We start from the raw sequence: 21,780 nt of genomic DNA on the forward strand, positions 1-21,780 counted from the left end.
TGAAGCCCCGGGAAGCGGGGCGCACGGGACCCGCGCCCCGGGGAGCAGAGCGCAGACCCGCGCGGGGAGCCGGGGTCCCCCGCTCGCCGACTCCCGCCGCGCGCGGCCCGCCGTCCTCGGACGTGCGGGGCGCCGCACAGGGAGGACTCGGCGTAGCCGCCCGGGCCAGCAGGGGTTAAGGCCGGCGGCTCCCACGTGAGAGTCCCTTGCGACAGAGGCACCCGCCCAGCCAGCCCGCTGGGTCCTCCCTCGCCCACAAGCTGTGCGGCTCACCTGGCCAGGGACCTGCCCGCCGGCTGCCGCCACAGGGAGGACCAGTCCGGCGACAGGTCGGCAGTGCAGCCAGGCTCCAGTCCCCTCCCCGCCGTGCCGCCTCCAGGGTCTGCCCAGCCTGCCGGACAGGTCAGCACCAGCCCTGCTCTGCTGGACCCCACACTGTGCCGACAGGCCCACCGGCCCAGGTGGGACCCCCTCCCCAGGGCGCGACAGCGTTCCTGAGGATCGTCCCTGCCCTGGCAGCCTGCCCAGGACACTGGGACCTTGGAAGGATTGTCGTTGGCCTGGTGGTGCTGGGGCAGGGCAGTGAGGGGACCGGAGGGCCTCCCTCCATCCCCAAACCCAGGAGGCCGGCCCTCCCTCCCTGCCCAGACCCAGAGCCCGCCTCGTGGGGCAGAGCTGCGGCCACCAGGTCCGGCCCTCCCAGAACTCCCTAGGAGGCCCAGAGGCCCAGACCTGGCGGCCCCACCCTGCCTGGGGACCATGGGGGGCACTCTGAGGGACCCGGCTGATCTTCACTGCTGGCAAAACCTCCCACTGCATAGCGCAGGATGGATGGGCAGCCCGGGAGAGGAAGGCGAAGGACCCGGGAGAGGAAGGGAGGGGACAGGGACGTGTTTTCTGGGTCATTTGCTCCCAAACGGGAGAACAAAGATAGCTTCCCGGAGAGGCCAGTGTCCGATTGCACCCCAGGCTCTGTCCAGGCCCAAGGAGGCCTCTGGGGCTGGGAGGAGCCGCAACTGTGGCCGGGGACACAGGGCGGGCTGGGCACTGGGGGTCGCCTGGGGCACTGTGGCCAGGGGCTGCAGGGAGGCTGGAGCCCTGGCCTGTGGACCTCTGCCACCAGGTCCCACGCTGGGCTCCAGAGCTCCGGCTTGGGCCCCTCTCCTCCCTGGGCCATGGTTGGCCTGCCTGCAGGTGATGAGTTCATGGCTGGTGGCCTCCTGGAACAGCAAACTGAGGAGTTGTAGGTGCCAGGTCGCGCAGGCTTCAGAGTGCGCCCTCCCACCCCAACTGAAACTCAGAACGCGAAGCCAGTCCCACTACCCCATCTCATACCCCATTTTACAGATGAATCCAGGCTCAGAGAGGGCAGCCACCCACCCAAGGCTGCACAGTGAAGTAGGGCTGTCAGGTAGACAAGAGTCCAAATGCAGAAGAGGGGGATGGTCTGGAGACTGACCCTGTCCTCTAACCAACACCCCATGCTCAACATCTTGAAAAAGTCCTGCCTGCCGGGCCCAGTGCTTCCGCATGGCTCTGAGTCCGGGGAAAGTCCAAGCAGGGAGTTGGGGCTGCTGCCGTGCGGCTTCAGCCTGGCAGGGCGCCAGGGAGCAGTGTTTGCTCAGGGTGCAGCCTCACACCCTCTGGAATGGCTGAGGCCAGTGGGAGGCACAGCAGGGGCAGGGCTGCCTGGGAGTGAACTGGCATTTACTGAGCACTTACTGTGTGCCAGCTGCATAGTCGGCAGCTCTTTGGGTACAGCAGTGGGTAGTCCAAGACCCTGCTCTGTGGGGCTCCTGGCTTGGGGGGAAGACAGACAGACAGAAAAACAAGTGAGTAAGTTCCGCCACAGACTGTGTCAGGGATTAGCGGGTTTCTATTTCCTTTTTTTCGGAGCTGGAATTAGAACCCAGGTCTTCACTCATGCTCAGCAAGCACCCCACTGCTGACCACACCCGGCAATTTCAAATAGAAAGACGAGGGTGCTCACTGAACAGCTGGCATTTGAGCAAAGACTCGGAGAACCTGAAGAGTTGACCACACTGATGCCTGGGGAGGGTGCTTCAGGCAGAGGGCACAGGTGTGCAAAGGCCCTGGGGCAGGACAAAGCCTGGCATCTTGTCGGTACAGTGAGAAGCCCCTGCAGCTGCAGCAGAGGGGAGGTGAGGCAGGAGGGTACAGGACAGGCGGTGCAGGGCCTTGGGGACCACGGGGAGGACTTGGCTTTGACCTAGAGGGAGGTGGGGGCCATGAGGGCTGAGGGCAGAGGAGGGACCTGAGTCAGGTGCTCCTGCGTGCCCCCGGTGGCTGCTGTGGGGAGGACAGGCTGTGAGTGAGGCCACAGGGGGACCAGGTGGACGCCGAAGGGCAGGAGAAGCCAGCACATTCTGGAAGGTTTTGGTAGAACCAGTGCCTCCTGCCGATCAGACGGACGCCCAGGGTGACGAGGAGGGAAGGGGAGGGTTAAGATGGGAGTGCACGGGCGCTTAGGGTTAGGGTTAGGGTTGGGGTTGGGGTTGGGGTTAGGGTTAGGGTTGGGGTTAGGGTTGGGGTTAGGGTTAGGGTTGGGGTTAGGGTTGGGGTTAGGGTTAGGGTTGGGGTTAGGGTTAGGGTTGGGGTTAGGGTTGGGGTTGGGGTTGGGGTTGGGGTTAGGGTTGGGGTTAGGGTTAGGGTTGGGGTTAGGGTTGGGGTTAGGGTTAGGGTTGGGGTTGGGGTTGGGGTTGGGGTTAGGGTTAGGGTTAGGGTTAGGGTTAGGGTTAGGGTTAGTGGGCTGAGGGGCACCCTCAAGCGCCAGTACGAAGCCGTTGGCCTCCTGACCGTCGGGGACAGCTTCCTTTCTGGAAGGTCCAGGGTTGGGCTGGGTGCAGCTTCGGGGCGCGGGGTCCTGGGTCCAGCCCCAGCTCCAGAATCAAGACGTCAGTCCACAGGAAGCTGAAGTCTTGGCCCTCGGCAGATCAGCAGCGGGCAGGGGGTCTCTCCCACAGGGAGCCAGCGAGAATGGCACACACGCTGCCAGTAAGGGTGACCTGGGCCCAGGCACAGCAAACATCACTAAACTGGTGTTTACGAGCCACCAGTGATGATCAGGTCTCCCCAGGACACGGTCATCTGGTTTTGTTGGTTGGTTTGGTGCCGGGATCGAACCCAGGGGACTGGGCCACTGAGCCCCATCCCAGCCCTGTTTTGTGTTATTTAGAGACGGGGTCCCACTGAGTTGCTTGGTGCCTCGCTTGTGCTGAGGCTGGCTTTGAACTCGTGATCCTCCTGCCTCAGCCTCCCGAGCTGCTGGCATGACACGCGTGGCCACCGCGTACAGCAAGTCATTTGCATTTGAACCTCCAAAAATCATGTGCCACTGGCTGGGGATTTGCTGCCATTTTCCAGGTTCTAAAGTAGTTTGGAGGCAAGGAGAAGCACAGGTCACCTAGGAGGGGCCCAGAGCTGGTGCCCTCTGAGGGCGTGCTAGGAGCTGCGGACGCTCAGCTCACAGGCTGTGCATCCCCGGGGCCTCTCTGTTCAACATCTCCCAGCAGAGCTGTGCTTATCACTACTGGAGGATTCCTGGCGCCAGGACGGGGTTTGGTATGCAGTAGGTGCTCCATAATTGAACACATAGCCGTAGGAGAGCCATCTAAGATTCTGAGCAGTGCCCTTTAGGGACAGAGTCAGGCTTGGCCCCGAGGTACATAGGGACCAGACCGGCCCTGGGGAACTGGCAGGGTGGGGCCCGGGGGGGCTGAGAGCAGGGACTGGAAGACAGAGGCCAGTGCTACGGGCCCTCCACCAGCTGCTGCCCAGGTCAGGGGCTCGGTGCAGACCGTTCCCGAGTGGGGACGCCCCTCCAGCCGCAGGGCGCCTTACCTCACCTCCTTTTCCTGCTGGGGCTCAGGAGAGGAAGCCCAGCGCCACTCGAGCAGCCTTCTAGAAGGCTCTGCCCCCCCCACCTCCTCCTTAGAGTGCCCCAGGCCCTCAAGTGTCCCCCTGAGCATGGTGGCAGGTCCCGCTGCTCCGGGGCCTGCCCTTCATCGAGACCCTGGCTGACTCGGGGACCCTCACCCCCCAGGGACAGTCTATAAAATCCCGCCGGGTGGGACTGGGGTCTCGGGAAGGACAGACACTAAGGACAGGCGGGCCGACGGCCCGGGGGGGGGGGGGTGCGGGAAGCCCGCTCCTGGGTCTCCACAGCGTCCCTGTCCCTGGGAGTGGCCGGCAGTGCGAGCCAGGAGGGGGACCCCGGAACTTTTGCTCCCTGATTTTAAAGTGCCCCCCAGCAGAACGATCAATAGACCCAAATGACCTGTGCGGCCCACCTGGCCTGCGGGGCCCTGCGGTGGAACCCTGGGGCGGGGCTGCGGGCGGGCGGTGGGTCCCTCTGGTGGACGTCCCTCAGGGACGCCGCCCTCCAGCCTGGCTGTGTCCCTGTCCCCAAAGGGTCCCACAAAGGAAGGTCACCTCCGCCTTCCCGCAGCCCCGACTCCCTGGCCCCCGCGCCGCCCTCACCCACAGCCTGCGCTGTGCGCGCCGCCACCAGAGGGCGCGGGTGAGCCTGGGCCCTCCCTCGGCCCGCAGCCCGCGAGGCTCCCAGCCTCTCCCCGCCAAAGCCCGGGTCCTGCGGGCCCTGCCCCCCTGCCGCGCCCTCCCTGCCTCCCTCCTCTGCTCCAGCCACGGGCGCCCCGCTGTGCCCCCAACACGCCAGGGCCTTTGCCCTCTGCCAGGAGCGCCTCCCCCTCCCCAGGGCGCCTGGGGCTGGATCCTCTCCCCGTCCCTCCTGCCACCCTGCGTCTCCCGCACGGCCTCCTCAGCATGGCCATGAGCGCCATTCTGGGCCTTTCCTTCCCCTGAGACTCCCCGCAGCGTCTGTCTCCCCGAGGACTATAGGCTTGACCCCCTCAGCAGCCCTGTGGCTGGCCACTGTGTACACAGCAGGGGCTCCATAAATGCTACAGCCATGAGCCAGTGCCTGTGGTGCTGCTGTCTCTTTAGGGCCTTCCTGGGTTTCCAGCTGACCGGGTAGGTCACAGGTGTGGCCCCAACCTCCCGGCATGGGGGCAGCAGGACAGCCTCCGCCAGCTGCCGCTCACCTGGGCCCTCACAGGTGATTCGAGCGGTCCCCAGGGGCCCCCTGCCCCTGCCTCGCCTCTGGTGGCAGGACGTTGGCCCTGGACGGTCGCCCCTCCTCGGTCAGGGGCTGGAGTGGGACCTCGGTACCTCGGGCAGGGACACATAGGACTGTTTCTCAGCACTGCAGGGCAGTGAGCAGAACCCTGCCTGTCCGCCCGCGGCCGGGAGCGCCTTTGCGCCAGAACCTGAGGCACCAAGTCTCTCCTCCCTGGCGAGAGGCACTGGTTCTGGGGCCCACAGGGCCGGGATCGCCCCTCCACCATCTGGCCATATGGCTGCCCACAGGGAGGGTAGGTGGAGGCCAGCCACCACTCCCAGCCTCCGAGCCAAGGTCCAGAGGCATCTGGGGTGGGACACACGACTTGTCACCAGTGTGTGTCGCCAACTGGATGTTGCTAGACCCAAGTGGTGACTCCTGGGCAGTTGTAGCCTGGAGCCCTGAGTGTGGGTGGCCGGGAATTGATGTCTTTCTCTGACTCATTAAGACTCACCCAGCTGCTAAGGGACCCTGGGGCTTCCTCTGCCTGGTCGTGCTGCCCCCAGTGGCCGGATTTCGTGGGAGAAAGGCTGAGATGCCCATGGGTATACAGTAGGTGCTCAGCAAGCCCTAGTTTTGGTTGAAGGTGTTTTTCTTCAAAACATATTTTTGATTGTTGATGGACACAATGCCTTGATTTTGTTTATTTATTTTTATGTGATACTGAAGCTCAAACCCAGTGCTGCCCACATGCAAGGCAAGTGCTCTGCCACTGAGCTGCACCCCAGCCCAGGCGAATGGCTTTTTGCATTGAGCGAGTGTGGGGCTTGGGCCTGCAGGACATTTGCTGTGCACCCAGGGAGCTGTGAGCCATCTCTGGGCCTTACTGGTAACATTTGCTAAATGTCAGATGTAGGAGTCATTATTTCTCCCAATTGCAGAAGTGAAAACTGATGCACAGAGAGGAGACAGTGACTTCACTGAGGTCACACAGCGAACAGGTGAAAAGGCTGGATTTCGAACCCTCCCAGACCTGAAGTTCCAAGAGCGACTCCAGAAGGCACTTTGGGAAAGGTTCATTGTGGGGCGGGGGTCCTTGAGGATCCCTGGACTAGTGTTTTGGGTAGAATTTCAGGGAAAGGGTGAGAAGTCATTTTGGGGGCCTTCAGAGTTTTTCGTTTGTGGTACTGGGCCTTGCACGTTTGGGCAAGACATCCACCACTCAGCTACACCCCCGCCACCCCAGCGCTTTTGAAATTTAAATTTCGAGGCTGGTCTCACTGAATTCCCCGGGGCTGGCCTTGAACTCGCGATTCTCAGGAGTGGCTGGACCTACAGGCGGGGCAAGCGCTCTGCCCCAGGGGCACTCTTGCCCAGCCTTCAAAACCCTCGCTGCGGCGCCCTCCAGCGGCCGCAGTCAGCTCTGCCGCCCTCCGCACGGCCTGGCCTGGCGTCGGACTGCCCAACCCCGAAGCCGGGTTTCTGCCGAGCTGCTCCCGCGACCTTGCGGGCGGGCCGGTCGCGGGCACAGCTGGGCTCAGGTGCGTTTCCTCTTAAGGAGCAGGACCGCGTGGGCGCAGCCGCCGCCCGCTCCGCCCACCAGGTGACTTCCTTCCTCCGCCGCAGGTGGACGCGTTCCTCCAGGTGAAGGCTTTCCCGCGCCGCGCTGTCCTTCCTGGTTCCTACCTTCCGAATCCCGGCCTGGGCTGGCGAGGACCGACCTTTACTCCCCGAGCCTGTCGAATCCCCTGCCGCGCCGCCCCCGCCCCTGCTCTGCGCCCCTCTGCCGCTGCGGGCGGCCAGCAGCGGGTGTGCGGGGACCCGCGAGGCCGCGACCGCCGTGCGCCCCTGGAGGAAGACCATGCACCTGCCTCTGGGCCTCAGTTTCCCCCCGTGAAATGGCATAAACCTCCTGGAGATCGGCCTCCTGGAGATGGGGTGACCCGGAAGAACCAGGAGTTTCTGGACCTCCACAAGCTCCTGATCCAGGAGGTCTCCCAGATGAACCTCTAAAAGTGCCCCTTTCGCGGATGGAAAAACCGTCCAAATCCCGGCTCCGTTCCGAGCGCGCCGCACTCCCTGCCGGCTCTTTCTCTCAGCCCGGCCCAGCCGGTCTCTAGCCCCGGCCGCAGGCGAGTGTTCGGCTGCACGGAAAGTCCGGCGCGGATCTTCCGCCTGGGTCTGGAACCCGGGACGGGGGATGCGAGCGCCAAGACGGCCTCGCGGCTTCCCGGAGGCGTGTCAGGCCGGGGCGGGGCCGGCCTGGGACCTGGAGGAGGAAGAGGGGCAGGTGCAGCCGGGAGCCGCCGAGCGGGCCGAGGAGGGCGACAGCGGGGTCCCCACTCCGCCGCGACCCTGCCCAACCTCCTCCCCTACCCCGGCGTGGGGTCGGATTGTCTGTTTCCAGGCCCCCCGCGGGCCGGGGTGCTGGCGAGCCCCAGGGTGGACCATGGCGGTGAGATTCCAGGCGAGTAGCCCGCGGGGCCGGAGGGGGAGGGGATCGCTGGGGTGCGGGTGAGGGGGCTCTGGAGTCGGACCCAGGGCCCCAGCACTCCGCCTACCTAGGGCAGAGGGAACGGAGGCCCCGAGGCTGGCGGTGCGGATCTGGGTTCGAGTTCCGCCTTGCCGGCCCACCGCGCTGCTAACCTCGGGGCGGTCAGCGCCCGCCCTCCCCGCGCCTGTCTGGGAAGGGGACGCGCGCGGGGACCCGGAGGGTCGGGGAAGGCGTTTCGAGCGCGCCGCGGCCGCAGGTGCCCAGCGAGCCGTTGGCGCGGGGCCGGGCTGCGGGCCAGCGCGCCGCCGCTCACCGGGCGCCCACTGTGCGCCGAGCCGCGGGCGCACCAGCAAAGCGGCCGGCGGGGAGGCCTCGTGCCCCGGGGGCTTCCCCCCGAGCGGAGCCCCAGCCCCGGCTCCTGTCCACCCGCCTGCAGGGTGAACCCAGCGCAGCGCCAGGCGCCGGGCTCCGGCGCGGGCGGGTCTAGTTCCAGCCGCCACCTCCTCCCGGCTGCGAGGAACCTCCCCGAGTCCCCTCCGCAGCTGGGGCATCGGCCTCCCAGCCGCCCTCCCCTGCCATTGTTCCCGGAGGGGCGGGGAGGGGCAGAGCGCGCCGGGCCTCTCCTCCCGGGGTTGGTCCCGTGGGGCGGGACCGCTCTCTGCAGCTCACCTTGAGGGGCGGGGCGCAGGGGCTTGGCACTCAGCACTCAGCACACACCTGCTGAGGCCTTCCACCCTTCACCGGTTCCTGTGGGGACAACGCTGGTCCCAGAGCCCCCAGCCCTGCCCACCTGGAGTCCCCAGGTTGGGGACCTTGTAGGAGAGACCGGGCCAGATTCTGACCTCCCAGAGCCGCACTATCAGGCTGGTCCCGACGGCCGGGTGGAGGTGTGGAGAGGTGGAGGACTCATTTCCCGGGAAGAGGCAGCAGTGTGGGGTTGTGAAGGGTGAATAGGAGTTTGTGGGATCAGGCCAGGTGGCTGATTGGAGGGGCCAGGGGAGGAGCTGGTGGCTGGTCACCTGGGCATTACACATCCAGAGTGATTTGTGCTCATCCTCACAGAACTTACCACCAGGTGATCAAGTGACAGGTGGGTTTAGATGCCATGAACAGGAATCGATTCTGAAGCAGGGAGGCGGGTCAGGGGCTCCCTGAGAGCAGCCAGCTGGGTGAACAAGGGGACTCCTCAAGTCATGGGTGTCCTCGGCACAGGGGACAGCCGCCACAGGTCTGGAGCAGAGCCAAGCTGAGGTGGGCCTCACAGGGCTTGGCTGGGGCACGGGAGCCCGGTGGGTCTAGACTAAGCCTGGTGTCCAGGGAGACAGCCCACACCAGCAAGCAGGGACAAGCCTGGGCCACCTGCCCCCCAGAGGCCTGGCTCCCTGGGGCTGTTTTTAAGTAAAGCCAGGAAATAGAATCTGTGTGTGTTCTGCTGTTCTGCAGAGCGGGTGAACCCAGGGCCTGGAGCACCTTACCCAGGGCCCGCCCCGGAGCTCCACCCCCATCCAAGAGGCTGTGTTTGAAAAATAAGTTCAGAAGCCAAAAAAAAAAAAAACCCTAACAGCCACACTGGGCTGGTTAGAAGCAAGGACCCAGGGTAGGGTGCCAGGGTTCCCATGTGCTGTGCAATCCTGGGCAAGTTCCTGAGCCTCTCTGGGCCACCTTTTTTTTCTGTGTGAAATAGAATAGTAGCCAGGTGGCTTCCTGCGGTCACTCTGAGGGTTAAATGACCGGTCCGAGGGAAGCATGCAGTGCTGTGGCTGGAGGCTGGGGTGCATTCCTCCGTACAGCAGCCCTGAGATGGGGGCTCAGGTGGGGAGGGGCAGGGCCTGCAGAGGCAGAGCCAGCATGGTGTCAGCCTGGCTCCCTGGGGAGTCAGCAACAGGCCTCCCTGGAGGACTCTGAGACCAAGCAGGGAGGCTGGGCCTGGAGGCTGGGCTCTCACCTGTGCCATCCATCACTTCTTCCCCAGGGCCAGTCCTGTGGGGACAACGCCTGGTCCCAGAGCCCCCAGAGGAGACAAGGCCAGAGTCTGACATCGCAGAGCCCACAATCAGGCCGGTCCAGAGGGAGGGTGGGTGTGGGGGCAGAGGCAGCAGCGTGGTTGTGAAGGGTGCATAGGAGTTGGCACGGAGCAGGCCAGGCGGCTTCCACTGCCAGCTGCTCAGGGCATGGGAATAACAGAATCTACTGCCACCACCGTGGCGCACAGGGTTGGGAGGCTGAGGCGGGAAGACCACAGGTTCAGGGCCAGCCTCAGCAACTTAGGCCCTTGGCAACTTAGGGAGACCCAGTCGGAGCCGGGCAGTGGCGCACACCTGTCATCCAAGTGGCTGGGGAGGCTGAGGCAGGAGGATCTCAAGTGCAAAGCCAGCCTCAGCAACAGTGAGGCACTAAGTGACTCAGTGAGACCCTGTCTCTAAATAAAATACAAAACAGGGCTGGGACGTGGCTCAGTGGCCAAGGCCCCGGGTTCAAGGCCTGGTACAAACACAGACAGAACCCCTGTCACTGTGGGAACCACACACCTCCCGTCTCGTCCTCCTGCTCTGTTGTCTTGGCAAGCAAGCTTGCCTCTCTGTGCCTCCGTCTCCTCGCCTGGGGCGCAGACGGTGCAGGGCCCCTGGTGAGGGCATTAAGGGCACGGGAAGCATTGCCCTCACTCTCCTCCATCAGCAAGTGTTGCTGGAAGGCCGCGGCCTGGGTGTGGTCAGGAAGGACGGGGCTGGCTGTAAAGGACAGGTGGGCATCTCTGTCCTGTGGGCTGACATTCTAGAGCGAGAGGTGGACGTGAACAGAGATGGAAGTCCAGGGCGCGCCCCTGGTGACCAGGGGTGTGCCCCGGGCAAGGGTTGCAGTTCCCAACAGCGTGGGCAGGGCCAGGAGAGCAGGGACCGTGACCTTGATGGAAGGTGAGGGACTCAGGAGGGGCGCCAGCCCTGGGAGGCCCAGGGGCAGGAGGAGCGGAGGGGACGGGGCAGGTCGAGCAGGGCCTCCGGGACCACAGGGAGGACTTGGGCTGCAGGGAGGTCCGGGGGGGAGGACTGAGCTGGGGACCTGGAGGGGGCGGCTCTCTCTGTAGGTCCCTGTGGGCCAGTGGGCCATGATGGGGCGCGGTGTCCCCTGGGGCCGGAAGCAGCCCCAGGGAGGGCCACTGAGGCAAACCCACTTTTCAGGTAGGAAAACTGAGGTCCTGTGAGAGGTAGCTGGAGGCTGGAACAGGAGCCTGACGCCACCTCCCTGTCCCCTCTGTCCAGGTGGCAGGCATGGAGGAGCTGACCATCTGGGAACAGCACACGGCCACACTCTGCAAGGTGAGCCCTCCCTGCCTGCGCCCAGGCCCGGCGGCTCTGTCCAGCTCCACGTGGGAGCCCCTGTCCTGGGCGAGGGCAAAGCCCTTCTGGTCTCCTCCTCCTCCAGGACCCCCGCCGAGGCTTTGGCATCGCCATCTCTGGAGGCCGGGACCGTCCCCGCGGGCCTGGGGGAGCTGTGGTCGTGTCTGACGTGGTCCCTGGCGGGCCGGCCGAGGGCAGGCTGCTGTGAGGACCGGGGCGCCTGCAGGGGCGGCGTGGGGGCCGCGTGACCCAGGCAGGGCTGCCTCACGGTCCTCTTCCTGTGGTTCTTGGGGTCACAGTGGCCCCCAGGCCCTGCTGGACCAGAGTCCTGGGAACCTTTCAGGGGCCGGAGGCTAGAGGCCAGGCCCCAAATGGGGACCAGGCCAGAGGGGAGGGAGGGAGGGCCGGAGGGGAGCAGGAAGGACGGACAGCGGCCGTGCCCCTCCTGGGTTCCGCCGTGGCCTGTCGCCAGAGGAGGTCACTGGGGCCAGGAGGGCAGGTGTCCCCGGGAGGCCCCCTCCCTGAGTCGCGTCCCCGCAGGACGGGGGACCACATTGTGATGGTGAACGGCGTCTCCGTGGAAAGCGTCTCATCCACCTTCGTCATCCAGATCCTCAGGACCTGCGCCAAGGTGGCCAACGTGGTGAGCGGCCTGGCCAGCGGCAGGGTGCGGGCTGCCCGCAGGCACTGTCTGCTCTTCGTCCTCTGGGGTCCTTAGTGGCCCCGGCTGGGGCAGTGCTGTGGCCGAGGGCCACACCTAGCCATGCCCTGTGCGCCAGCACCTCCAGGCCCAACAGCTGGCTGACCCCTCCTGTCCATACCCTAACAGACGGTGAAACGTCCCCGGAGAGTCCAGCTGCCGGCCACCAAGTCCAGCACCCTCGGCCCAGGGCACCAGGGCTCGGATGAGGAGGACGGGCCTTGGTGGCTGGAGGAGGCTGACCATGGCCAGGGCTATGAGGGCGACTCGTCCAGTGGCTCTGGCCGCTCCGGGGGCGAGCGTTCCCGCCGGGCCAGGGCTGGCTGCCGTGGGCGCAGGAGCCCGGGTGGGGGCTCCGAGGCCCACGGGCTGGCCCTGGTGTCCGGCTTTAAGCGGCTGCCGCGGCAGGATGTGCTGATGAGGCCCCTGAAATCCGTCCTGGTGAAGAGGAAGAGCAGCGAGGGTGAGCACAAGCCGCCAGGTGTCCCCAGGAAAGGACCGCACCGCGTGGGCCACCTGACCGTCCCAGGGCGTCCTCGTCCTGACCGCCAGGAGGCCATCCCATGGGGACACCTGGCCACCTGGGGCCTGGGGGCCGGTCCAGGGCCCTGAGTTCCCTCCTCCACGCAGACTTCGGGGTCAGGCTGGGCAGCCAGATCTTCATCAAGCACATCGCGGAGTCTGGCCTGGCCGCCCGGCACCGCGGGCTACGGGAAGGAGACCTGGTCTTACAGGTGAGCCTGGGCTTATCTCGCGGGCCGAGACCGGGGCCGGGGTTGGCGGTGTCCAACTCGGGGAGGTGGCCCAGACAGTCCCCAAGCCATTTTCCTCTGTGTCGCGGAGGTGGCGGGCATCAAGCGCGGCTTCCCCAGCTAGTGAGGCGCAGAGCCAGAGGTGGTTTCTGGTGTCCCCTTGGGGTGGACATTCAGTTCCCTGGACTGTGCTGCGCCTCTGAATCCTGCGGCCAGCTGGCTGCAGTGCTGAATTGGGACCACCCTAGCTGGTCGGGCCTGGTGGCCCAGAGACAGGACTTAGAACGGCCCCACCTCGCTGTTTCCAGTGGGTCCGGCTGTGGGACGCCCGAACGCTTCCACTGGTTGTTTCTGATGTCTCCTTAGAGTTGTCTGTTTCTAGTGGTTTGGGGCAGACAGTAGATAACTTGATGGGGGCACTAGAAACTCACAATCCCCAGGATGGCTGAAAACAGATGCTCCCCAGGGAAAAGGTGAGAAATGGGTTCCTGGTGAGGGCAGGGACGCAAAGCCCTTCCTAGGGACTGTGTGTCCAAGCCGCCTCCGACGGCTGCTCCGCTATCATTGGTCCCACTCCCGGGTCCGTTTGCGACGTTGCTCGTACCACTTCAGACCTGCTCCTCGAGGCAGAGGAGGGGAGGGTCCGTTTATTTGTGTCCCCCTCGTATTCCTCACCCTTCAGAGGAAATCGTTCCTAGAGTTCTGCGGCCAGTCTGTTTGCACGGGCTCCGTCCGCAGCAAGAATCCAATTCTCAGCCAGGCATGGCGGCACACACCGGTCCTCTCAGAGACTCTGGAGGCTGAGGCAAGAGGATCATGCGTTCAAAGCCAGCCTCAGCAACTTAGCGAGGCCCTAAGTAACTCAGTGAGGCCCTGTCTCTACATACGATTAAAAGGGCTGGGGATGGGGCTCAGTGGTTGAGCGCCCCTGGGTTCAATCCCCCGCACCAAAAGAAAAGAATCTGATCTAACATTTATCCCAGGGAGTGTCTGTTTCTAGTAACCCCTGGAGATTGTTTCTGGTCTCCCCTTCCCACCAAACGCTCTGTTTACTAGGGTCCCCACCTCTCAATTCCTCATTTCTGTTCTTCCTTCTCGGTCCCTTTCAGATTAATGGAGTGTCCAGTGAGAATCTGTCCCTGAGCGACACCAGGCGGCTGATCGAGAAGTCGGAAGGGAAGCTAACTCTGCTGGTGCTCAGGGATCAGGGGCAGTTCCTGGTGAACATCCCTCCTGCCGTCAGTGACAGCGACAGCTCCGTCCTGGAGGGTGAGGGGCTAGTAGGCAGCCCCAGGCAGGGCCCAGCCCGCGCCCGCAGCCTGCCTGCAGGCTCAGAGAGTGCCAGGAGCCTGCCGGAGGCCACACAGCACACGGAGGCTCCAGCCTCCCGAGGCGGGTCTTCTGAGGCTCCCATTGGTCTGGGGCCTCGGCCTCCCCCCGGGAAGCTGGCCGGCAGGTGACCCTGGCTGACGGCGCTCCTCGCTCACAGACATCTCGGACCTCACCTCGGAGCTGTCACAGGCGCCACCATCTCACGTCCCACCGCCACCGCGGCAGGGGCCCAGGCAGCAGAGCCCGGAGGCCAGCGCAGCCGACTCCCCCGTGTGCGTACCCGGGCGGGAGGAGAGGCGCTGACGCAGGGTTTCCCAGGAGGGCAGCCGAGCGGGCGGGTCCCGGGTGTCCAGCCCTGCTGTGGCACGGGCGTGGCCACGGGCGCCATCCCGGGTCCCGGAGGCCGTGGTCGGTGGAGGTGGCCCCGTGCTCCCGGCTTGCAGACGGCCCTCGCTGGCCCTCACGGGGGTGGTGGTGGTGCCGGTCTCTTCCCCTCGGGACCTGGTCCTATGGGAGCCTCGTTGCCGTGCTGGACCAGAGCCCCTGCCTGCCGGCCTCGAGTGCACCCAGAAGGTGCTGACGGTGATACAAGGAGCCACACCCATCTCTAAGACCTTTAAAAATAAAAGATAAAATTGCCCCCGACCTCTTCCCCACTCACCCCGAATCTGGTCCCCACCAGGGAGAGCCCCCAGCTTCGGCGGGAAAGGTCAGTGGACTCCAGAACCGTTTCAGAAGGAGGTGAGTGAAGGGCGGGCGGCTGGTGACTCTGAGCACCTTCCCCTGGATTTTCTGATCCAGCCAGTGAGGCTGTGCCAGGCAGAGCAGGAGGAGGTGGGCACGAGCTGAAGGGGGGGGGTTGGTGCCCGAGAGGTGGGCGCCCAGGGGCAACCCAGGAGGCCATCTGGGCAGCGGGGTCAGAGGCCAGCTGTTCCCTTTCAGACTCGCCCAGGGAGAGCAGCTGTGACGTTCACAGGGCGCCCAGCGGCCAGAGTCTGGAGGACCGCGGGTGTGTGTCCCGAGGCAAGCCCGCCCAGTGCCCCGCCCAGGGCGCCGCCCCGTCCTCCGGAGTGGCTGAAGGGGGCGGGGGGCGGCGTTCCTCCCGTCCGCCCTGGCCCGACCCCTCTGCCTCCTGCAGGTACAGCCCAGACACGCGGGTGGTCCGCTTCCCCAAGGGCGCGAGCATCGGGCTGAGGCTGGCCGGGGGCAACGACGTGGGCATCTTTGTGTCGGGGGTGCAGGCGGGCAGCCCCGCTGACGGGCAGGACATCCAGGAGGGAGACCAGATCCTGCAGGTGACCGGCGCCTCCCTGCAGGTGGCACCAGGCATCCTCCTAGTCCACCCCAGGAGCCCGGAGGCCTCCTGCTCTGGCCTGGGCCACCCTCATGTCCACATCTTGACCTGGGAGCCACGTCTGTGCCCTCTGGCCCTCTGTCCCCACCGTGGCACCTCTGCCACAATGCTGGCTGTGGGCATCAGAACCTGCCTCGTGTTGGCAGCCCTGTCTCAAAGTCCTTGACTGTGTCCTCGTCCATGGCAGAGCCCAGGCCTTGCACTCACCAGGCCAGCGCTGACTGCTGTGCCACCCCCAGCCCAGGGTCTCATGAAGTTGCTGAGGCTGGCTTCCAACTTGCAATCCTCTTGCCTCAGCCTCCCAAGAGGCTAGGCTGCCAAGTGTGGTCACTGTCCGGCCGTCCCTACTCCCTTGAGCCATGTACCCGTGTCTCTGACACCTGGTTTTCCATGCACTGAGCACAGTCCTGTCCCAGCTGTCTGTGCTGAGGTCCCCAGTCTCCATGGTGGCCAGCCCCGGGGAGGGCCACTGGAGACCGTGGGTCTCGCTGTCCCCGAGGGCAGCTGGGGGCCTCGTTCTGGCTCACCCCTTCCGGCAGGTGAACGGCACGCCGTTCCGGAGCCTGACCCGCGAGGAGGCCGTGGGGTTTCTGTTGGGGCTGCCACCGGGCGAGGACGTGGAGCTGCTGATGCAGCGGAAGCAGGACAGTGAGTCCACCTGGGCCTGGATGGAGCGCAGCTGTGGGCGCAGGGCTTGGGCCCCGGGGCCCATCGGGCCGGTCCCTGGGGCGGCGAGTCCTTGGCCCTGCGCGGCTGCCGACGCCCGCCCCGCCCCCAGTCTTCCAGAAGATGGTGCAGTCCCGCCTGGGCGACTCCTTCTATGTCCGCACGCACTTCGAGCTGGAGCCCAGCCCACCCTCGGGCCTGGGCTTCACGCGGGGCGATGTCTTCCACGTGGTGGACACGCTCTACCGGGGCCCCGGGCCCGGTCACCGGGGAGGCCACTGGCTGGCAGCGCGCATGGGCCGCGACCTTCGGGAGCAGGAGCGGGGCCTCATCCCCAGCCAGAGCAGGTGCGTCTGCGCCCGCCGCCCAGCCTGTCTCCCGCTGGAGAGGGCGGCCCCACTGCCTGGCAACCAGGGTGGACCCCGGAGTCGCTGGGCCAGGAAACCCACCTCCCGGGACAGGGCCGGAGCGGCTCGGCCACCCAGTCCCGTGTCCTCCTCCAGCTCCAGAGCCAGCCCCTCCTGAAGACCCTGTGGCGACCCCGGGCGACCCCAGCTCAGGGCCTGCCCGGCCCCGCCTCAGAGCCCCTTGCGTCCGGGGAGGGGCCGTGGCCTCCGGCCTGAGGATCAGGGCATGGTGACTCTGGGCCGGGCTCTGCCCAGCTCAGGGCTGTCCCCTCTCCCCAGGGCGGAGCAGCTGGCCAGCCTGGAGGCCGCGCAGCGGGCAGCGGGCCTGGGGCCCGGCTCCTCCGGGGGCTCCAACGCGCGCGCTGAGTTCTGGCGGCTGCGGGGTCTCCGTCGAGGAGCCAAGAGGACGACTCAGCGCAGCCGCGAGGACCTGTCCGCCCTGACCAGGCAGGGCCGCTACCCGCCCTACGAGCGCGTGGTGCTGCGAGAAGGTGGGCGGGGCCGCGGGCGGGGCGGGCAGGGACCCCGCCCCTCGCGGAGCAGGCCGCGGGGGTCACTGCAGGGCCAGGGGACGGGGCGGGCGTTCCTTAACGTGAGTGGGACCTGTTTCTGAAGGCAGCAGAACCGGGCATGCGCCCAGGAAAGGGACCCCGGTCATCGCGTCTCCCGGACGCGGGGCCTCTTGTCATTAGGGGAGCCACGGTCCGGAGGAGATCCAAAGGCCCCAGCAGCTCTAAGCAAACAGCACTGCGTTTTATAGAAGGGACTCGCGGCTCGGATCTCTGCGTCTGTGGGGTCTGGAACCAAAGCCGCGAGGGCACCGGGGGACCACTGTGCCTTAGAGAGGAAGGAGGAGTCGCAGCTCGTTCTGACAACTTACTTAATGTGCTGTATGCAAAGTATCTTTCCCATCAGCGCCGACACAGGGACACAGGCGGCTCTTCAAGGTGCTGGCATGGAGCCAGGGCCCTGTGCCCGCTGCCCGGCTGGGTCCCTTGGGGATGGAATGCTCTAGGCCAGGTGGAGGTGAGGGCCCCACGGCCCTGTGGAGGAACTGAGAGTGGTTGGGCATTGTACTCAGCCTGTGTTTAGGTCGGAACTGTCACGTGTATGTCCTTGGTGTTTTACCACGATCGTAAGCAACAGGGGCCACGCAGCTCTGCACAATGGTTGCCCGCAGAGACCCAGGGGAGGCTCAGGAGAGCGTATTAGAAGTCAGGTGGCGCTGGCTCCAGGCGGTGTGGGTGGGCCTCTGGAGATGCCAGAGTGCGTCCTCGGTGAGCACAGTGGCCATCCAGACAGGAGGCCACCACGAGGTGCCACACCTCCCGCTCTCCCAGCTCTTGAGCCTGTGGAAATCTGGACGTAGTGAGCTTTTTTTTTTGGCCTTGCTGGGGATGGAACCCAGGGCCTCGCACATGCCCACTGGGGCTGCCCACTCAGCCCCAGCCCCTGTACCAAGCTTTGTAAGGCAGATCATCCTGGAGGACAAGGGGAAGGCCACCCTTCTCCCCAGGATGCATTCCATACCTCTTCTCTTCATGGTAAATGGCTCATCTGTTAGGCCAGGGACTGGCAGATGTTTCCTGTGGGAAGAGGGCTAGTTCACCATTTCAGGCTCTCTGGGCCCAATGGTCTCTGCTGAAACTATTACGTTGACCCCTGCTCAGAGGTAGGTGCAGACAGGGCGTAAGCAAGTGGACGTGGCTGTGTCCTGATAAAACTGTATTTACAAAAGCAAGTAGTGGGCCAGATGTGGCCCTCGGGTCCTAGTTTGCTGACCCCTGGGTTAGGTATGCTCTGCAGCTGTAACACATCAGAGAATACCAGCAGAAACAGAAGACAGACTTCTGTGAACCCAGGAACTGACCTTGTGCGTGCTAGGCAAGCACTGCAGCAGCGAGCCGCACCCAGCGTCCATCCTGCTTTCCACCCCGTGTGGTCCAGGAAGGGGGCCTGTGCCCCAGAGGGAAGTGACCCAGCACCCCCCATCAGCTCTGCGTGCACCCCATGGGTCAGAGCTCACCACCTGGTCATCCCTAGTGGCAAGGGAGACTGGGAGATGTAGTCCGAGCCGGCGGCAGGGACCCAGCTGGATGTGGTGCAGCGCAGGGAAGCCTTTCCACACGTGGCACCCTGATTGTCTTTGGTCTCTGCCCCTCAGCGAGTTTCAAGCGCCCAGTGGTGATCCTGGGGCCCGTGGCCGACATAGCTATGCAGAAATTGACAGCTGACATGCCTGATCAGTTTGAAATTGCAGGTGAGAAGCCAGGTCCCGAGGGGGGAAGAGGCAGGACCACGCTGGTGACACTAGACAAACAGACCCCAGTGCCCCCAGGCCTACACCAGGCACCGACAGTCGGTCTTGGCACCATCTGTCCAGGTGGACCTCTGAACCCTCCTTCACGCACTGCCGTGGGGTTGGCAGTTCTTGCCTGCGTTCTCGGGATGGGTCTGGCCCATGACTTCGCCCTGTGCCGGTGCCGGGGTGAACCAGGGCTCAGGCTAGGCAAGCGCTAACCACTGAGGTTCACCCCACGCCGCCCAGGAGCCAGGAATACTTACGCACTGAGAGTGGTCAAGGCTTTGTGGGATGTTCGTCCCCAAGGCCAGGTCTGCAGGGGCCCAGGGCCAGTGCCCTGCTCAGGAGGCCAGCACTGGCCCCTGGTGCAGCACTGGCTTTCCCTCAAGGGTAGTGGGGGCCATGGTGGCTTTTTGAGTAGGGGGTGCTGGCAGGCATGGTCTCAGGGGCAAGGGGCCACTCCTGAAGCTGCCAACCAGCCCTGCCCTCCCCAGAGAGCATGTCCAGGACCGACAGTCCCAGCAAGATCATCAAACTGGACACCGTGCGGGTGATCGCCGAGAAAGTGAGTTCTGCCCTGCTCCAGGCCCTTCTGAGGATCGGGCTGCGGAGGGAGGCCTGGCCGGGCCACTGTCACCATGCCTTCTTGGAGACTGTGAGGTGGGGGCTGAGAGAGGAAGCCTGCCCAGAGTCCCATGGCAGCAAGCCTGCGGCAGAGGCCAGATAGGAGCTCTGGATGCCGACCAAGCTGTGCAGACCCCGCCTGGCTGTGGGCTGTGAGTGAGGAGCTGTGGTCCACTCTGACCTCAGACTCCCTCCCGCTTTCCTCTCCTCTCGTCTCTGTGGCGTCTTTCTCTCTGAACACTGCCCACCCCCCGTGAGCCTGCCCAGGACAAGCACGCGCTCCTGGATGTGACGCCCTCAGCGATCGAGCGCCTCAACTACGTGCAGTACTACCCCATCGTGATCTTCTGCTCCCCGGAGAGCCGGGCGGCCCTCAAGGCCCTGCGCGAGTGGCTGGCACCTGCCTCCCGTCGCAGCTCCCGCCGCCTGTACACACAGGCGCAGAAGCTGCGGAAGCACAGTGGCCACCTCTTCACAGGTGGGTGGGCAGCCAGGGGCCCAGGGAGGGCGCGGGTCCCACCCGACCATGGCAGCCCCAGCGAAACCCTGTGCCCACAGCCACCGTCGCCCTGAGCGGCACAAGCGACTCCTGGTACCAGGAGCTCAAGGCCATCGTCCAGGAGCAGCAGACTCGGCCCATTTGGACGGCCGAGGACCAGGTGCCGGGGGCGAGCCGAGCAGGCGCAGGGTCACAGGCGCTGTCCCCAGCGGGGCTCGGGGTCAGGAGGGCCTGGGCTTAGTGCCTGGACTGTGGCGAGCTGGGGCTCCGCTGGGCGCGGGTCCGGGCGCAGGTCTGGGCCCATGCGTGGGCCTCTGCCCGAGGCCAGTGGAGGTTGGGGGTCGGCTGCACCTGGCTTGGGACGGGAATCGCAGCGCGGCAGCCCGGGCGGGGTCTGGTTGGGCTCAGGCTGTGCCCGGGTGGGGGTCTTGTCTCCCCTGCAGCTGGACAGCCCCTCGGAGGACGTCCTGGACCTGCCTGGCCTCGGCCTGGCCGACAGCGCCGCCGACCTCAGCTGTGACAGCCGCGCCAACAGCGACTACGAGGACACGGACGGCGAGGGCGGGCCCCTCACGGACCTGGATGAGGGGCCCTGGGCTCCGGCCCTGGCCCGGTCCTCAGAGCCTGTGCAGCTGGACGAGCCCCTGAGCCCCAGGGACTGTGGGGGGGTCCCAGCTCACCAGGGCCCCCAGGTGAGCAGGGCCGGTCCTGGCCAGGATCCAGGGACGGGTGGCGGCCCCAGGCGTGGCGTATTCAAGCCACTTAGCGACTCTAGAGCAAGGACAGGAGTGGCCGCAGGGAGTGGCCTGAGCCGCGACGCACAGGCCCCGTGTGGGTGGGCGTGCACAGGATCTGAGCACGCCTCCTGCGGCCCCGTGGGCCCGGGCTGGTCTCCAGTCCTGCTCAGCCATCCTCGGCCTCAGCTCCCCTGGGGCCGGGGCTACCGTGCCCCTGGGCTGTGTGAATGTGACCGGTTTGCAGTGCTGGGGTTGACCCCAGGGTGGCTCTGCCTTGGAGCCACGCCCAGCCCTTAGACGGGGTCTCACTAGGTTGCTGACAGCCTTGCTAAGCGGCCGAGGCTGGCTTTGAACCTGGGGCGGTCCTGCGTCCGCCTCCTGAGCTGCGTGATTCGATAGATGCTGTCAATAGCTGTTACGCTGTTGTCGCTTAGCAGCGAGGGTGAGGAGCGGGACAGCCACCTTGGTTGGTAGGAAGCCGTTTCTGAAGCTCGCAGCCCTGCTGGTGGAAGCTCTGGGCACAGGCCAGCTCCTGAGGCTGCAGGGTGGCTGTGGTGACGACCCTCTCCGCGCCTCAGCACATGGTGGCCCAATGTCTAACACCACGGATGTTACCCCACTCCTTCTCAGCAGGGCCACTTCCTCCAACCCTCCAGCTGCATAATCCGAAAAGCTGTCAGACTGTAGGTGCTCCCTGGGTCGTGCAGTGCCCAACCTGTGCAGCTGCTCAGGGGCTGCTGCTGTGGCCAGCACCTCACACATGAACGCCTCTGAGCCATGACCACTGTCCCCCCCCAACAGCTGGACAGAGGAACCCAGCTCTCCTCTGGCCCTCAGGCCTTGGCTCTCCCCACACATTTTCCCACTTAGAATCAGGGTGGACTGTGGTGCCCGGGCAGAGGTCAGCCCGTTCTGTGGGCTAGTCTGAACCCTGCTTTCTCTCTCTCCCTCAAGGTGGACAGCAGTCGCCCCCAGGGCCAGTGGCGACAGGATAGCATGAGGTAAGGGGCTCCTTGCTGCAGGCTGGGGCCCTCGACCTTTCTCCTGCAACCCAACCTTGGGGGCTGAGGGAGACCCCCCACCAGGCTCTGGCATCTTGGTGCACCCGGCCTAGGGGCTACGACAGAGCCGAGTCGTCCCCAAGCCCCGTCAGCTGGCCGAGGCTGAGGGGGCCGGCATTTGGGAGGCCCTACCCAGGAACGCCAGGTGTGCTGACCAGCCTGCGCGCACGTGCCAGGCGGCGGCAACCCCGGTAAGCGTGTGCCACCTCCGCACCCAAGGTCCCTGCTCTCATTTCTTGGTCCCCAGGACATACGAACGGGAAGCCCTAAGGAAAAAGTTCACTAGAGCCCGAGACGTGGACTCCTCTGACGAGGACGGCTACGACTGGGGCCCGGCCACAGACCTGTGACCGCCCGGGTGCCAGCCTCCTCCCCACAGCCGTTCCCCTGCAGCACCTGGAACCGGCTCCCGGGAGCTG

General features: G+C 65.4%; 1 protein-coding gene across 2 annotated transcripts; it reads left to right on the top strand.

Annotated features, from left to right (window-relative positions):
* Positions 1–251: 251 nt before the first annotated feature.
* Positions 252–21,751, top strand: TJP3 (tight junction protein 3; the record flags this gene model as incomplete). 2 transcript variants are annotated; one of them, XM_079116027.1, is made up of 21 exons in its annotated part: positions 252–461; positions 10,850–10,906; positions 11,013–11,131; positions 11,468–11,570; positions 11,757–12,090; positions 12,258–12,361; positions 13,489–13,648; positions 13,869–13,983; positions 14,394–14,452; positions 14,654–14,720; positions 14,850–15,006; positions 15,605–15,713; positions 15,844–16,078; positions 16,418–16,629; positions 18,303–18,398; positions 18,935–19,005; positions 19,332–19,542; positions 19,623–19,723; positions 20,007–20,255; positions 21,255–21,301; positions 21,609–21,751. In XM_079116027.1, the coding sequence occupies 20 exons, from the start codon at positions 10,859–10,861 to the stop codon at positions 21,709–21,711; spliced, it is 2,700 nt and encodes an 899-aa protein (XP_078972153.1). In that variant the 3' UTR covers positions 21,712–21,751. The 2 variants fall into 2 exon arrangements, with proteins under 2 accessions (XP_078972153.1, XP_078972152.1); XM_079116026.1 differs by lacking the exon at positions 252–461 and adding an exon at positions 7,299–7,565.
* Positions 21,752–21,780: the final 29 nt, after the last annotated feature.

This window comes from Sciurus vulgaris (assembly GCF_902686455.1).
Source record: "Sciurus vulgaris genome assembly, chromosome: 16".
NCBI lineage: Eukaryota > Metazoa > Chordata > Mammalia > Rodentia > Sciuridae > Sciurus > Sciurus vulgaris.